The 16648-nt window shown below is 41.7% G+C and overlaps 1 protein-coding gene across 4 annotated transcripts in view; it reads left to right on the top strand.

The window, feature by feature from the left end:
* Positions 1-16648, top strand: part of CUEDC1 (CUE domain containing 1) — a 177545-nt gene that overhangs the window by 131050 nt on the left and 29847 nt on the right. For all 4 annotated transcript variants that reach the window (XM_056557501.1, XM_056557502.1, XM_056557504.1 and 1 more), the window contains 2 exons: positions 2361-2444; positions 5299-5394. In XM_056557501.1, coding sequence (XP_056413476.1) covers positions 2361-2444; positions 5299-5394 — 180 coding nt within the window. The remainder of the gene's footprint in view (positions 1-2360; positions 2445-5298; positions 5395-16648) is intronic.

The following is a 16648-nucleotide window of genomic DNA, read 5'->3' as shown; positions in this document are numbered from 1 at the left end:
TTCATTTTGACAAGAGGTAAAGGGGAGAAAAGCCCCCCAAAATTTGTAACACAATTTCTCCCGAGTACGGAGATACCCCATATGTGGGCGTAAAGTGCTCTGGGGGCGCACAACAAGGCCCAGAAGGGAGAGTGCGCCATGTACATTTGAGGTGATTTGCACAGGGGTGGCTGATTGTTACAGCGGTTTTGACAAACACAAAAAAAACAAACCCCACATGTGACCCCATTTCGGAAACTACACCCCTCACGGAATGTAATGAGGGGTGCAGTGAGAATTTACACCCCACTGGTGTCTGACAGATCTTTGGAAGAGTGGGCTGTGCAAATTAAAAATGTTGTACAGCCCACTGTTCCAAAGATATGACAGACACCATTGGGGGGTAAATGCTCACTTTATGCCTTGATACGTTCCTCAAGGGGTCTAGTTTCCAAAATGGTGTGCGTAGGGGTTATTTTGCTGTCCTGGCACCATAGGGGCTTCCTAAATGCGACATGCCCCCCGAGCAAAATTTGCTCTCAAAAAGCCAAATCTGACTCCTTCTCTTCTGAGCATTGTAGTTCGCCCGTAGTGCACTTCAGGTCAATTTATGGGGTACCTCCATACTCAGAAGAGATGTGGTTACAAATTTTGGGGGGTATTTTCTGCTATTAACCCTTGCAAATATGTGGAATCTTGGGGGGAAACGCACCTTTTAGTGATTTTTTTTTTTTACGTATGCAAAAGTCGTGAAACCCCTGTGGGGTATTAAGGCTCACTTTATTTCTTGTTACGTTCCACAAGGGGTCTAGTTTCCAAAATGGTATGCCATGTGTTTTTTTTTTTTGCTGTCCTGGCACCATAGGGGCTTCCTAAATGCGACATGCCCCCGAGCAAAATTTGCTCTCAAAAAGCCAAATATGACTCCTTCTCTTCTGAGCATTGTAGTTCACCCATAGTACACCTCAGGTCAACTTATGGGGTACCTTCATACTCAGAAGAGATGGGGTTACAATGTTTGGGGGGTATTTTCTGCTATTAACCCTTGCAAAAATGTGAAATTTGGGGGGAAACACACATTTTAGTGACATTTTATTTTTATTTTTTTACATATGCAAAAGTCGTGAAACCCCTGTGGGGTATTAAGGCTCACTTTATTCCTTGTTACGTACCTCAAGGGGTCTAGTTTCCAAAATGGTATGCCATGTGGGGGATTTTTGCTGTTCTGGCACCATAGGGGCTTCCTAAATGCAACATGCCCCCCAAAAACCATTTCAAAAAAACGTACTCTCCAAAATCCCCTTGTCGCTCCTTCCCTTCTGAGCCCTCTACTGCGCCCGCCGAACACTTTACATAGACATATGAGGTATGTGCTTACTCGAGAGAAATTGGGCTACAAATATAAGTATACATTTTCTCCTTTTTCCCCTTGTAAAAATTCAAAAATTGGGTCTACAAGAACATGCGAGTGTAAAAAATGGAGATTGTGAATTTTCTCCTTCACTTTGCTGTTATTCCTGTGAAACACCTAAAGGGTTAAAATGCGGACTGAATGTCATTTTGAATACTTTGGGGGGTGCAGTTTTTATAATGGGGTCATTTGTGGGTTATTTCTAATATGAAGACCCTTCAAATCCACGTCAAACCTGAACTGGTCCATGAAAAATTGTGAGTTTGGAAATTTTGTGAAAAATTGGAAAATTGCTGATGAACTTTGAAGCCCTCTGGTGTCTTCCAAAAGTAAAAACACGTAAATTTTATGATGCAAACATAAAATAGACATATTGTATATGTGAATAAAAAAAAAATTATTTGGAATATCCATTTTCATTACAAGCAGAGAGCTTCAAAGTTAGAAAAATGCAAAATTTTCAAATTTTTCATCAAATTTTGGGATTTTTCACCAAGAAAGGATGACAGTTACAAATTTTTTTTTACCACTATGTTAAAGTAGAATATGTCACGAAAAAACAATCTCTGAATCAGAATAATAACTAAAAGCATTCCAGAGTTATTAATGTTTAAAGTGACAGTGGTCAGATGTGCAAAAAATGGCCAGGTCCTGAGGTGTAAAATGGCTGGGTCCTTAAGGGGTTAAGGGTGCCAATAATTTAGTAATTTTGTCCAGACCATTTTTGTAGTTTGGTGTGACATTATGTCCACTTTGCTTTTTTTTCTCCATTTTTTGATTTAGTTCCAATACACACAAAGGGAATAAACATGTGTATAGCAAAACATGTGTTACTGCAATCCTTTTCTGTGAGAAATACTTCATTTTCTTGAAAAATTTCAGGGGTGCCAACATTTACGGCCATGACTGTATATGTTGAAAATACCATTGTTTCACTCTGTTCTTAAAACGTTTTATTTTTATTTTTCAGATCGTTTGAAATACGAGTCAAAGAAATCTAAGTCTAGCGATATGCCAGCGAATAATGATTTCAGTTCTTGCCCTTCAATATCAAGTAAGGACATATGACACTAGGGAAAAAATCAATCGCTTTTCTTCTTGTATTCTTACCTTGTGGACTAATATATATATATATATATATATATATATATATATATATATATATATATATATATATTGTTTCACAAGGCATTAGTCGGCTCTTCCAAATTGTAGCTGAAATTAGTGAATTATTTCTGTATTAAGTACATGGTATTCAATATTCTTGCAGGGTGCATTTTTTATAAAATTTTATGTCGGACATTTGCTCTAATAGACCATCAATAATAATCCCATTGCATTTTTTTCTAATGACAATTTAAAATATTGCCACTGATTCTATTTTGGTTATTTAAAGGGGTATTCCAGGAAAAAAAACTTTATTTTTTTTTAATCAACTGGCTCCAGATAGTTAAACAGATTTGTAAATTACTTCTTTAAAAACAATCTTAATCCTTCCAATAATTATCAGCTGCTGAAGTTGAGTTGTTCTTTTCTGTCTGACAACAGTGCTCTCTGCTGACACCTCTGCTTGTCTCAGGAACTGCACAAAGTAGAAGATATTTACTATGGGGATTTGCTTCTACTCTGGACAGTTCCCGAGACAGGTGTCATCAGAGAGCACTTGGACAGAAAAAACAGCTCAACTTCAGCAGCTCATAAGTACTGAAAGGATTAATATTTTTTTAATAGAAGTAATTTACAAATCTGTTTAACTTTCTGGAGCCAGTTGATAAATAAAAATATTTTTTTCTGGATAACCCCTTTAAAAGCTGTTTAAAGCGGGGGGAAAAAAGTATATGAAAAACTGACTACTGACTTTTCTGACCAGTGCAGTACTTGAGGGTAATGTTATTTGTTTTCAAATAGTTCTAATAATGTTTTAAAAAATGTGACATTTTTCATTTGAAAGGTACAAACAGTATATAACATGCTGCATTGTGAGTATAAAGATAACAAAGACAAAACTAGAGTGCAACAGCAAACAATACAAGACACCATTTCCTATTTGAAAGAACACAGTAGCAGGAGCTCCATCTGAAACTCTTAAGCAATAACAGTGTTTTGTCAAAAGAAAGAGAGTATTGTTTTATAAAGGCATAAAAAATGACCAATATTTTCAAATTATGTTTTTATGGTATACATATTTAAGAATTCTTGATTGATTTTTTTTTTTTTTTTTTTTTCTAACTCTGCATTCTACTATCTATATTCTAAAATAATTATGAAATCTTGCAGTCCTCATTCTGGCCACTAAGCCTTCCTGTTCTGTACCTATCACTTTTTAGCTGTGTGGTCCTTATCACATAATTATAGTGAAAGGTAAATGCTTATAGATGAAATGCGATCAGCCCTTCATAATAGGTGTGATGATAAGCCCCCCTTTCCTTCACAATGATCTTTGCACAGGTCACAGAACATGACAAGAAAATTTTCCCTTCCGTGTACAAATTGATATTTGAGTAGGGTCAGAGCCATGTCTATGGGTTTTGCTATAAATCCTCACTATATACTGCTAAAACAGCTCAGGCAAGATGATGCCCCCTTAATAAAGCATTAATAACACATCTTAGTACCTGACTCTAATCAGTATTATAAAAAATAAAAAAAATCCTCAAAAATCTGTTAGGTAATTTTTTGGATAAAAATTGGTTTTGTATATTCTAAATGGTATTTTGATAATTCTGTATTGAGGAGAATGTGTATGTAATATACATGTGTTTTTACCACTATTATGTTGACTATATTTGCCCTCAAATGTATATAGCACTATTTGAGAGGATAAAAGCACTAAGGGTACGTTCACATGGGCGGATCCACAGCGTATTTTATGCTGTGGATCCGCCGCTGAATGACATACATCGTGTTTTTAGATGTGCCTGCTCGGAGCAGCAATACGCAGTTACAAGCAGACACACTGCGATGTGCGAGTCATTGCACGCAAGGGCAGTATACTCGCACATCGTGACTGCTCTTGGCCTAGCTCAGGGGGAGCGGGCATGATGTGCGACTGTGTCTGCTTATAGCAGCATATTGCTGCTCCGAGCAGGCACATTTAAAGGCACCCTGTAGCGGTCCTTCAGTGGTGGATCCTTCCGCATGAACATACTCTAAGGGTGCATTCACACGGGCGTATTTGTCAGCGGATCCTCAGCTTGGAATCCGCTGACAAAGGCCCCTAAAATGCTGCCCTCTTTGTGACTGCTAATAGCGGCAATCCGCCGCTACCAGCAGAGACACTGCGATGTGTGAGTTACCCTGCAGTGTACTCGCACACATCGCGTCCGCTCTCTGTGTAGCTCAGGGAGCCGAGGGAGTGGCCGCGATGTGCGGGATGTGCGGATACACTGCGACTCGCACTTCACAGTGTGTCTGCTGGTAGCGGCGGATTGCTGCTATTAGCAGGCACAAAGAGGGCAGCACTTTAGGGGCCTTTGTCAGCGGATCCGCTGGCAAATACGCCCGTGTGAATGCACCCTAAGGGTGTATTCACATGTGCGTAATTTTTGCTGCAGATCTGCAGCAGATTTTGCTGCCCATTGGCTTCAATGGGCTGCATAATCTGAAGCAGAAAATATGCACGTGTGATCACACCCTAAAACTGGATTTCCATTTGTCAATTTCTTAGAAAAATTGCCAGTTTTTGAGCCAAAGACAGAGGTATATTCTAAATGAATAGGAAATATAATGAAATAATGTATGCTTCCTGATGGATCCACTTCTGGCTTTGGAGTGTCAGCATGATGATAGGTGACTAGGACCTAAGTAAAATAGATTTCTCTCCAGACTCCATTTTAGCAAGTGGTCATGTCAAATCATATGTGAAACTATAGTAACAGCAACTCATTGGTTCTTGTTTTACTTTACAGCAGGTGAATCTCATTCTGTTTCTGGTGGCTGCGATTCTAATAGTGCTATATCTGAAGATGCCTTATTTAGGGATAAATTGAAACACATGGGCAAATGTAAGTATATTAAAAGACAATGGGGGGTATTTATCAATTTTGCCTGTTGAGTTTTTTTTTTACCCTTTTTTTTCACTTTGGTTTTCGTGGACATGCAAAAAATTTATCATTTGGTGCAAGTTGTTAGTAATTTTGGCTGAAATGTTGAAATCAGCTGTTCACAGCGCCTTTAACACAGAACTTACCACCACAGAGGACGCGTATTTTACCCTGTGGAGCAGCCATTTCGGAGTCCCTCCTGCAGTATATCAGCAAGCGACAGGAGTTATTTTCTTTTGTGGGGTTCATAGCCACCATGTGAAATGGATTTTTAACTTGGGTAGTTTTTTGTTACTTTAGTGCAGTGGTTTCCAACCTGCAGACCTCCAGATGTTGCAAAACTACAATTCCCAGCATCCGGGCATGCTGGGAGTTGTAGTTTGGCAACATCTGGAGGTCCGCAGGTTGTAGACCACTGCTTTAGTGCTTACCTTTCTTGAACCTGTGTGGCCATGTCCAATGCTGGCTCAATGGAGGGTGAAGGTTCCTCAGAGACAACTATGTCGCAGGATAGTTTTGAGCAGCCCTGGAGGCGTCGCTGCTTTCACAAAAAAAATGTTTTTTTACATTTTCTGACATTGCCAAGTGTGTTTTCCATGTGCAAAATTTCTTGGCGGGGATTTGCGCCAAAAAAAAATGGGATTTGCGCCAAAGATCGATTGGCACAAATGATGAATTACTGACTAAAGTTAAAATCACACACAGGACCGTGTGATTTTGAGAAAGTTGTAAAAATGACAGTGGAGAAGATGCGCCAAACTTTGGTGCAAAAAGACACTGCGCCAAAGTATTGCGCCAAAGTTACGTGAAAAAAACCCACATAAATCCTTTGATAAATACCCCCCAATGTAAGTATATTTCATTCAAATTGGTGTGACAACAGCGTATATTGTTTGCTTGAATGAAAAAAAAGAAAGGAATCAGCATTTTTCAGTGTAATGAATATTGGTTACATTGATCTGCGGTATTAGGGGCAAAAGATAAGGGATAAGATGTCTAGGGGCAGAGTACCCCTTTAACATGTAGAAGTGTATTTGAAAAGTAGATACAATTGAGGCAATGAATTAAAACCTGCATATAGGAAAAGTTGCCAGTTGCCCATAGCAACCAATCAGATTGCTTCTTTAAACCCTTAAGAACACCGCCTGTGTGTACTCTGCTACCTTTTCATCATTTTTTATTCTGCTTTTTAAAGCATTTTCTGTGCGGGATAAATAACATTGTTATTAATACAAATGTGGCAATAGCTATAATTTAAGTTTTTAGGGATATTACAGGGCTTTATTGGGAAAAAGGGCATCAATTTTATTTATTTTTTACTCATTATTTATTGACGAATATTTTAATTTTACTGTGCTGCATCTTGGAACACAGTGATAATGCAGGACGTTTAAAAAGTAGAATAAATGAAGAAAATGAAGAATAAAACAAGCTATCTGATTGGCTGCCATGAGCAACTGGTCATATTTTTCTTCCGCACAGATTTTGATAAATTGTCCCAAATATCCAGCACTATAAGAGTGATCCTAAAGTGTACTTATCCTTTCAAAAGGTTTATATAAAATAGTTTTGTAAGATTAACTCTTCAAAGTGGTGACAAGGTGATATTTAGGTTCTCTGTAAGAGCAGGGAGTCCCTGAGTTCCCCCTACATGGTGCAAAGCTATTTCCCGGTCTCTCTATTTCAGGGAGCAGGGCCACATTTGGCCTGTTTGCCACTAGTACACACGAACAAACAGGGAACTTACTTTCCCTTGTTGTCTGGGCATTCCCAGCTCCTACTGTGAAAGGAAAGAAACCACAGTGATACAGCAAAGAAGGGGGTCCACTAAGCACTAAACTGCTGCTGATGATGACAAGCTAAATGGAGGAGGGAAGGGAAGTTTATATTCAGGATGCAGCACTGTGTACATAGAGTAGAAGGAACACAAGGGACATTTGCCCTTAACTTTTTGGGTAGTCCGAGATAAGAGGGAAACCTTCATTTACTTTTTAGGTGTGGATTCTCTGAAGAAGGCAGACAGCCCAGCTTTGTATTTTCATAGTTGAGGCTTTATCTCTACTGCACATAGCATTAACTAAGCTCCGCTCAAACTTCCTTTTGTTTCATCCTGGTGTCTCATTTATTGCAAAAACATTAAACAACTGACCTATTTCTGATATAAAAAAAAATATATTTTTAAAATTATAATAATAGCTTTTTAATGTACGGATTCCTTGGAAAAGTCTGAAATGAGACAGTCCAGAGACTTATTCAAGACTTCTCTGGGAAAAATTTGGCTAGTGGACAAGGCTAAATAAATCTATGGCCATTTCATTAGATATGAGTTATGTGGATCTTACTGTAGACCATTTGCTCATATGTCAATTTCTTTTTTAGTAAATATCTAAATACAAAGGAAACAAGGTTTATGTTTACAAGGCAGAATAAGTGCATTTTCTCATTCTTGTTCTTCACCTTAATCCGTTAACGACCATTGACGTCTATGCTCGTCCATGTGCCGTTAACTGGGTATGACGTGGGCTCCCGACTCGCGCCCGCGTCATACTGGCTCGCCCCCAGCTGATTCTTATAGCTGGGGGCCGGCGTTAATAGCCGAAATGCGGTGATCGCCACGGCTGGCTATTAACCCTTTAGATCGCTGCTGTCAAAGCTAACAGTGGCGTCTAAAGGTGCCTTTATCCCATCCCTGGTGGTCCAGTGGGGTGGATCGCCTCTCCGCAGCACGATCGCGAGGGGGAGATCCACTGTGGAGGTAGCCTGAGGCCTTACCTCTCCTCCTGTGCCGGCTCCGGCGCTCAGAATGATAAAGCCTGGTCCTGCCAGCGCAGAGCACACAGATCAGTGTGGTTCTATGGTATCTGTATGTGGAATCAAATGATTCTAAAAAATAAAAAAAAAGTTTAAGAACACACACATTAACCCCCTCCTTATTAAAAGTTTAAATTACCCCCCCCCCTCCCTTTTCCCTGATTCCATATTAGAAAATATATAAACATAATAAAAATAAACATATGTGGTATCGCCGTGTGTGTAAATGTCCGAACTATAAAAATATTTCATTTCATTTGCATTTTTGGTCACTTTTTATACCATTAAAAAAGGAATGAAAAGCAATCAAAAGTCAGATTAAAACAAAAATGGTACCGATTAAAACTTCAGATCACGGTACAAAAAATGAGCTCTCATACCACCCCGTACGCGGAAAAATTAAAAAGTTATAGGGGTCAGAAGAGGACAATATTAAATGTATTCATTTTCGTGCATATAGTTATGATTTTTTACAAACGTACGCCAAATCAAAGCTGTATAAGTAGGGTATCATTTTAATCACATGGACCTACAAAATAAAGATAAAGTGTCATTTTTACCGAAAAATTTATTGCGTAGAAACGAAAGCCCTTAAAAATTTACAAAATTGTGTTTTTTATTCAATTTTGTGGCACAATGATTTTTTTCCCGTATCGCTGTAGATTTTTGGGTAAAATGACTGATGTCATTACAAAGTAGAATTGGTGGCAAAAAAAATAAGCCATTATATGGATTTTTAGGTGCAAAATTAAAAGGGTTATGATTTTTTAAAGGTAAGGAGGAAAAAAAACGAAAATGCAAAAACAGAAAAACGCTTGGTCCTTATGGAATATCAGGGATTTCCACTCCATCTGCAGCTTTTACTCCTTTTCATTGCACTAATAACAATCATTCTATAAAAAATAAGCCTCTATTTCTTTGCTTTAATGTCATTATAAGAACATTGTTTGCTTAGCATAAAAGTGGGAGGCAAGTCCTTTCTATGTGCTATTTTTTCACTGAATATGACTGAGAATAAAAACTGGCAGTCGTGCTCCCCTGGCCGTTTACATAAGGTAACAACACTTTATTACTTCATCATCCATTTTCCATTAAGAATAAATGCATAAATTATTGCAAATTGTTCAGAGCCCATAACAGTTCAGCAGTATTGTTGTATGTGTTGTCAGTAATTACAGTATTGAATGCATTCTTGACTTTGAGTTTACTGTTATACACAAATATAACAAAGGTATAATACAGAAAATTGTATAAAATAAATTTTATAAATTCTTAGCCAGAAGTAATCTACAGCATAAGGATTTCCTCTGTTCAGACTTAGATTTATTGTTTGTTGTAACTATAGGTTTATAATAATTTATATTTATAAAAGTACTTATTAATGGGTTATTCTATTAATTTGTAAGTCCTGGACATTCAGGGATGTGGAAATTCTATCGCCCTACGCCCGGGACAAGTCGTTTTCGGCTCCGGGCAGGTGAATTTTTATAGATTTAGCCCTGTATCGGGCAAGCAGGGACAGACAGACTTCTCCCTTATTTTTCTTTAATGCCGGTGTGAGGCGCAGAAGCCGATGCAAGTCTGCACCTCACACCGGCGTTCAGAGTGTATGAAGGGGGCAGTGGCGCCCCCCAGCTGATTTCAGTAGCTGGGGGCCGCTGCTCAGAGCCCCCCCAGCCGGTGTGAGGGGATCTCAGGAGCGAGGGCAGAGCACGAGGTCACACATCTGCAGGAGATGATTAAGCTACGCCCCCTCCTGGAGTATGGAGAGCGCAGCTCTGCATCATACAAGAAGACAAGGGGAGAATGAGGACGTACACAGCTCCTCCCTCCCCCACACACAGCTTCTCCCTTCCCCCCTGCTCTGTCTACACAGGACCTAATTTATCACGGGGAGGTTTCAAGTATTCCCAGGGGAAAATACAGAGCGGGGAGAGAAAGTGTGTGAGGAGACTGCACGGGCTGGGGATTTCACCTGACACCGGCTCAGGTGAGGAGGCCGAGCATGCAGGCGGCGGGAAGGGTGGTTGTATATGTATGTAATGTATGATTAGGGGGGGGGGGGTGTATGTATGATGTGTGCATATGTATGGTGTATGTGTCATTTGTGTATATATATATATATATATATATATATATATATATATGAAGTGTATGGTGTCCGTGTATGTGTGATGTGTGTATGATGTGGGGTGCATCAGCGGCAGGTGTATGTATGATGTGTGCATATGTATGGTGTCTGTATATGTGTGATGTGTGTATGTAATGTATGATGTGGGGGGCGGGTGTATGTATGATGTGTCGATGTATGTAATATAGGGGGCAGTGGCCGGTATATGTGTATGTATGGTATGTGTATGCATGTATGTTTTGTACAGGGGCGGACTGACAAGTGTTGCCGCCAGTTGTGCTGTCTAATTTTATTTATTTTTAGTGGTTTCTGGCTACCCACGCTAAATTGCACCCCCCTCAGAATCCCACCCCCTTCATACTCACCCGACGACCAAGAGCCCCACAGATGCACGCAAACACGCCCGAACCAAAACTACAACTTCCAGCATGTTGCACCATAACCTAAACTGTAGAACTATAAAGTGTAACATGCTGGGAGTTGTAATTTTGGTTCGGGTCAGCTGCAGAGCCATAGGCTGCATCAGGGCATGCTGGGTGTTGTAGTTACTAACTGTAATTCCCAGTATTCCTATACACAGCCTATGGCTCTGCAGCTGACACGAACCAAAACTACAACTCCCAGCATGTTCCACAATAACCTTAACTGTCCTACTATACAGTGCAACATGCTGCAACACCCACACAACCATAGGCTGTATCAGGGCATGCTGGGAGTTGTAGTTATCTAGTAACTAAATGCAACTTCCAGCATTTTCTGACACATAATTAAAGTAAATAAAATGCAGCATATAAACTGGAGAAGCAACCCCCCCCCCCCCCCCCCCCCAGTAACACAGCGTTGTTCACTGTTATCCAATCAAAAGTCTCCATATATAAGTCCCTATGAAGACTGAAAAATAGTGATTAAAATATTTTAAGTGCGTATATATGTGAATAAGCCCCGCTCCTAATAAAAGTTCTGATAAAAACTACAGATCATGTCACACGAGATTACCCTCATCCCTGTATATGAAAAAATTGGCGTTATAGGGGTCAGATGGGGGGGGGGGTGCAATTTTCTGGGCTTGCCTCCGGCGTAAAAGGAGCTATCTACAGCTCTCCCTCTGCTAATAGCCTGGCATGCTGCGATCACTGTGGCCGCTATTAAACCATTAGATCACCGCTGTTAAAGTTGACAGCAGTGTCTAATGGAATCTTATAACCATCCCTGGTGGTCTAGTGGGGTGAATCGTACTATTTTGGTTGAAATTATTTTATCTTCCAGGACAAGTGGATTATCTTGAGGGACAAGTAGATTGTTTTCCGCTTTAGTCCCTTGGACAAGTAGTTTTTTTTTTTAATTTCCACACCCCTAACATTGAAATCATAATGAGTTGTATCTGTATTTATGGTCCTACGTAAAACCAGGCTCAGCATATTAACAAGAAAAACAAAGCAAAAAGTTCTCAGGAAGTGCTAAAACATACCTTTTATTAATCTCATCAGAAACTGGGGAAAAAATGTGCCAATAAGGTGAGATAAACCTCAAGTAATGGTCAGGTATATGTAAGAATCAAGTACACCGCACACACCGGTTTTGCAGGGCCCTGCCAGTCCAGTGGTGCTACACCCCACAGGTGTATAGAGAATACCGCCAATGCGTTTCTACCATTCGGTTAATAATGGCGTCATCAGGGAGGTTTAACCTCTTCAGGACATAGGGCGTATGGATACGCCCTGAATCCCGAGTCCTTAAGGACCGAGGGCGTATCCATACGCCCGTGGGAATTCCGGCCCCCACCGCTAGCCGGTTGGGGACCGGAGCCGGATGCCTGCTGAAATCGTTCAGCAGGCATCCCGGCATATCGCCCAGGGGGGTCATTATGCCCCCCCATGTCGGCGATCGCCGCAGATCGCTGGACAATTCAGTCCAGCGATCTGCGGCGATTCCGGGTCAATCGGGTCTCCGGTGACCCGGAATTACTGGCTGTTCGGGGCCGTCTCTGACGGCCCCGAACAGCCAGAGCCTGCAGGGGTGAGGTGGCACTGGTGCCACCTCACGATCGCCCTGATTCGTCGGCCGGATTACCAGCCGACCAATCAGGGCGCCTGCTGCGGGTGTCACTCCCGCACCCGCTCCGCCCCTCTTCCGGAGGACGTGAGCGGGTGCGGGAAGACGACCCCCGGTGCTGGGGACCCCGATCCCCGGTGCCACTGTTGGGATCGGGGCCCCAGGAGCAGCTGCGGCGGCGGGACTGACCTGCAGCGTCTGGATCGTTGGAGGTGAGTGACAGCCTCCTGCTGTTGCTTAGCAACAGCTCCCAGCATGCAAAAAGGGCATGCTGGGAGCTGTAGTTATGCAACAGCAGGAGGCAGACCACCACAACTCCCAGCATTCCCTTATGGGCATGCTGGGACTTATGGTTTTGCAACAGCTGGAGGCACATTCTTTCTATGGAAAAGTGTACCTTCAGCTGTTGTATAACTACAACTCCCAGCTTGCACAAACAGCTAAAGTGCATGCTGGGAGTTGTAGTGGTGCATCTGCTGGTTGCATAACTACAACTCCCAGCATGCCCGTTGGCTGTCAGTGACTGCTGAGAGTTGTAGTTTTGCAACAGCTGAAGGCACACTGGTTGTGAAACTCAGAGTTTTTTTTTACCTAACTCAGTGTTTCACGACCGGTGTGCCTCCAGCTGTTGCAAACTACAACTCTCAGCAGTCACCGTACACCATGCACCGTACATGCTGGGAGTTGTAGTTTTGCAACAGCTGGAGGCACACTGGTTGTGAAACACTGAGTTAGGTCACAAACTCAGTGAAACATAACCAGTGTGCCTACAGTTGTTGCAAAACTGCAACTCTCAGCAGTCACCGACAGCCAACGGGCATGCTGGGAGTTGTAGTTATGCAACAGCTGGATGTCCCCCCCCCAATGTGAACGTACAGGGTACACTCACATGGGCGGAGGATTACAGTAAGTATCTGGCTGCAAATTTGAGCTGCCGCAAACTTTCTGCTGCAGCTCAAATTGCCAGCGAGAAACTACTGTGAACCCCCGCCCGTGCGACTGTACCCTAAAAACACTACACTACACTAACACAAAAAATAAAATAAAAAGTAAAAAACACTACATAAACACATACCCCTACACAGCCCCCCTCCCCAATAAAAATGAAAAACGTCTGGTACACCACTGTTTCCAGAACGGAGCCTCCAGCTGTTGCAAAACAACTCCCAGTATTGTCGGACAGCCGTTGACTGTCCAGGCATGGTGGGAGTTTTGCAACAGCTGGAGGCACCCTGTTTGGGAATCACTGGTTAGGCCTCAAATGCGCATGGCGCTCTCACTTTGGAGCCCTGTCATATTTCAAGGCAACAGTTTAGGGTCACATATGGGGTATCGCCGTACTCGGGAGAAATTGTGTTACAAATTTTGGGGGGTATTTTCTGCTTTTACCCTTTTTAAAAATGTAAAATTTTTGGGAAAACAAGCATTTTAGGTAAAAAAAAAAAAAAATTTTTTTACATATGCAAAAGTCGTGAAACACCTGTGGGGTATAAAGGTTCACTTAACCCCTTGTTACGTTCCCCGAGGGGTCTAGTTTCCAAAATGGTATGCCATGTGTTTTTTTTTTTGCTATCCTGGCACCATAGGGGCTTCCTAAATGCGGCATGCCCCCAGAGCAAAATTTGCGTTCAAAAAGCCAAATGTGACTCCTTCTCTTCTGAGACCTGTAGTGCGCCAGCAGAGCACTTTTCACCCCCATATGGGGTGTTTTCTGAATCGGGAGAAATTGGGCTTCAAATTTTTAGGGGTATTTTCTGCTATTACCCTTTTTAAAAATAAATTTTTTTGGGGAAAACAAGCATTTTAGGTAAAATTTTTTTTTTTTTTTTTTTACATTTGCAAAAGTCGTGAAACACCTGTGGGGTATTAAGGTTCATTTTATCCCATGTTACATTCCCCGAGGGGTCTAGTTTCCAAAATGGTATGTCATGTGTTTTTTTTTTTTTGCTGTTCTGGCACCATAAGGGCTTCCTAAAGGTAACATGCCCCCCAAAAACCATTTCAGAAAAACGTACTCTCCAAAATCCCCTTGTCGCTCCTTCCCTTCTGAGCCCTCTACTGCGCCCGCCGAACACTTTACATAGACATATGAGGTATGTCCTTACTCGAGAGAAATTGGGCTACAAATACAAGTAAAAATGTTGTCCTTTTACCCCTTGTAAAAATTCAAAAATTGGGTCTACAAGAACATGTGAGTGTAAAAAATGAAGATTGTGAATTTTCTCCTTCACTTTGCTGCTATTCGTGTGAAACACCTAAAGGGTTAAAACGCTGACTGAATGTCATTTTGAATACTTTGGGGGGTGTAGTTTTTATAATGGGGTCATTTATGGGGTATTTCTAAGATGAAGACCCTTCAAATCCACTTCAAACCTGAACTGGTCCCTGAAAAATACTGAGTTTGAAAATTTTGTGAAAAATCGGAAAATTGCTGCTGAACTTTGAAGCCCTCTGGTGTCTTCCAAAAGTAAAAACTCATCAATTTTATGATGCAAATATAAAGTAGACATATTGTATATGTGAACCAAAAAAAAATGTATTCGTAATATCCATTTTCCTTACAAGCAGAAAGCTTCAAAGTTAGAAAAATGCTAAATTTTCACATTTTTCATCAAATTTACGGATTTTTCACCAAAAAAGGATGCAAGTATCGACAAAAATTTACCACTATGTTAAAGTAGAATATGTCACGAAAAAACTATCTCGGAATCAGAATGATAACTAAAAGCATTCCAGAGTTATTAATGTTTAAAGTGACAGTGGTCAGATGTGCAAAAAACGCTCCGGTCCTTAAGGCCAAAATGGGCTCCGTCCTGAAGGGGATAAATTATAAGCAACAACTGGACCAATAGAATATTTACAGAGTAATTACAGAATTATTGCAAGTAATTACACTGTTGGCACGTTTTTTCCCCCCAGTTTTTAATGCGATTACTAAAAGGTATGTTTTAGGCACTTCCTGAGCACTTTTTGCTTTGTTTTTCCTGGACATTGAAAAGCAGAAAGCGGGGGAAAGAAGTGTCACGCATGTTGTACTACAAACATTGACACTTCAGTGCAAGTGGCAATGACTGGTACTGCAGTTCATCATTCTCTCACACTTGAATGAGTTTAACCTGCAGTACCTGGCACATGCTCATCAACATGTATGGACGTACAAGACTAAAGCACTGCAACACTTTAGCTAATGCAGTGACTGTTTCGTTCTGCATATTGCTGAGGGTCCCTTTAGTGCAGGGCTGGCCCTACCATGGGTCCCGGTGGGGCCATGGTCCCGGGCAGGACTCTCGTGCCACTGCACTGCCACCAGCCCCCCCATCCCACAGCTGCCGTCAGGGGAGTACAGCAAGTACCCTCCTGCAGCAGCCGGAGCACTGAAGCAGAAGAACACTGTGTAAACAGCGGTCTCCTGCTTCTGCATACCTCCGGTGAGTGATTGATAACTCACAAGAAGCCGGAGCTTCCTCTGCACTCCGGCGCACGTGTGAAGTCATCAGACGCCAGAGTACAGAGGAAGAGGACAGAAGTTGCCTGGGGGAGCCGCTGGGAAAGAAGAAGAAAGATCCGCAGGAGGTAAGTATATGGGGCAGGCTGGGGGGGGGGGGGGGGGGCTGTAGGGGTGCCTAACTAATGTGGGGGGAGCATCTGCTTACATAATGTGGGGAATATCTGGTTTACTAATATGGGGGAACATCTGCCTTACTAATGTGGGGGAACATCTGCCTTACTAATGTGGGGGAACATCTGTAACTAAAATGGCACAGGGGGGGGGGGTGACAATGAAATGGCACAGGCCCCTCTGATCCCTCTGTGCCATTTCAATAAAGTTATATAAAAATAGTGTGTGTGTGTGTGTGTGGGGGGGGGGGGGGGGGGGGGGGGGGGGAGGGGGCAGCATTTCTCTCTTGGACCCAGGCAGCACAATGTCTTGGGCCGGCCCTGCATTAGTTTTTCTTTAAAGCCCATTTAGGTTATATCTTACAGACACTTCCAGTGGACTGGAAGTAAAGTGCCACTAAAATAAAAAATAAATTGCTAATGTTGTTAGCTGCACTCGACGTGTATAGGGAAGGATGTAGTTATGTTTTTAGTCTTAAAGAAAGGCATAGTGCTTGCCAAATGGTGTTAACATGACCATAAATACTACTTGAGAGTGAACATAAGACCACATACTAATTTTTATTTAGTATGCAAGCTTGAAAAGCAGCACTAGCAATGTAG

This window comes from Hyla sarda, chromosome 2 (genome assembly GCF_029499605.1).
Source record: "Hyla sarda isolate aHylSar1 chromosome 2, aHylSar1.hap1, whole genome shotgun sequence".
NCBI lineage: Eukaryota > Metazoa > Chordata > Amphibia > Anura > Hylidae > Hyla > Hyla sarda.
This window is presented reverse-complemented; position numbering and strand designations above follow the sequence as displayed.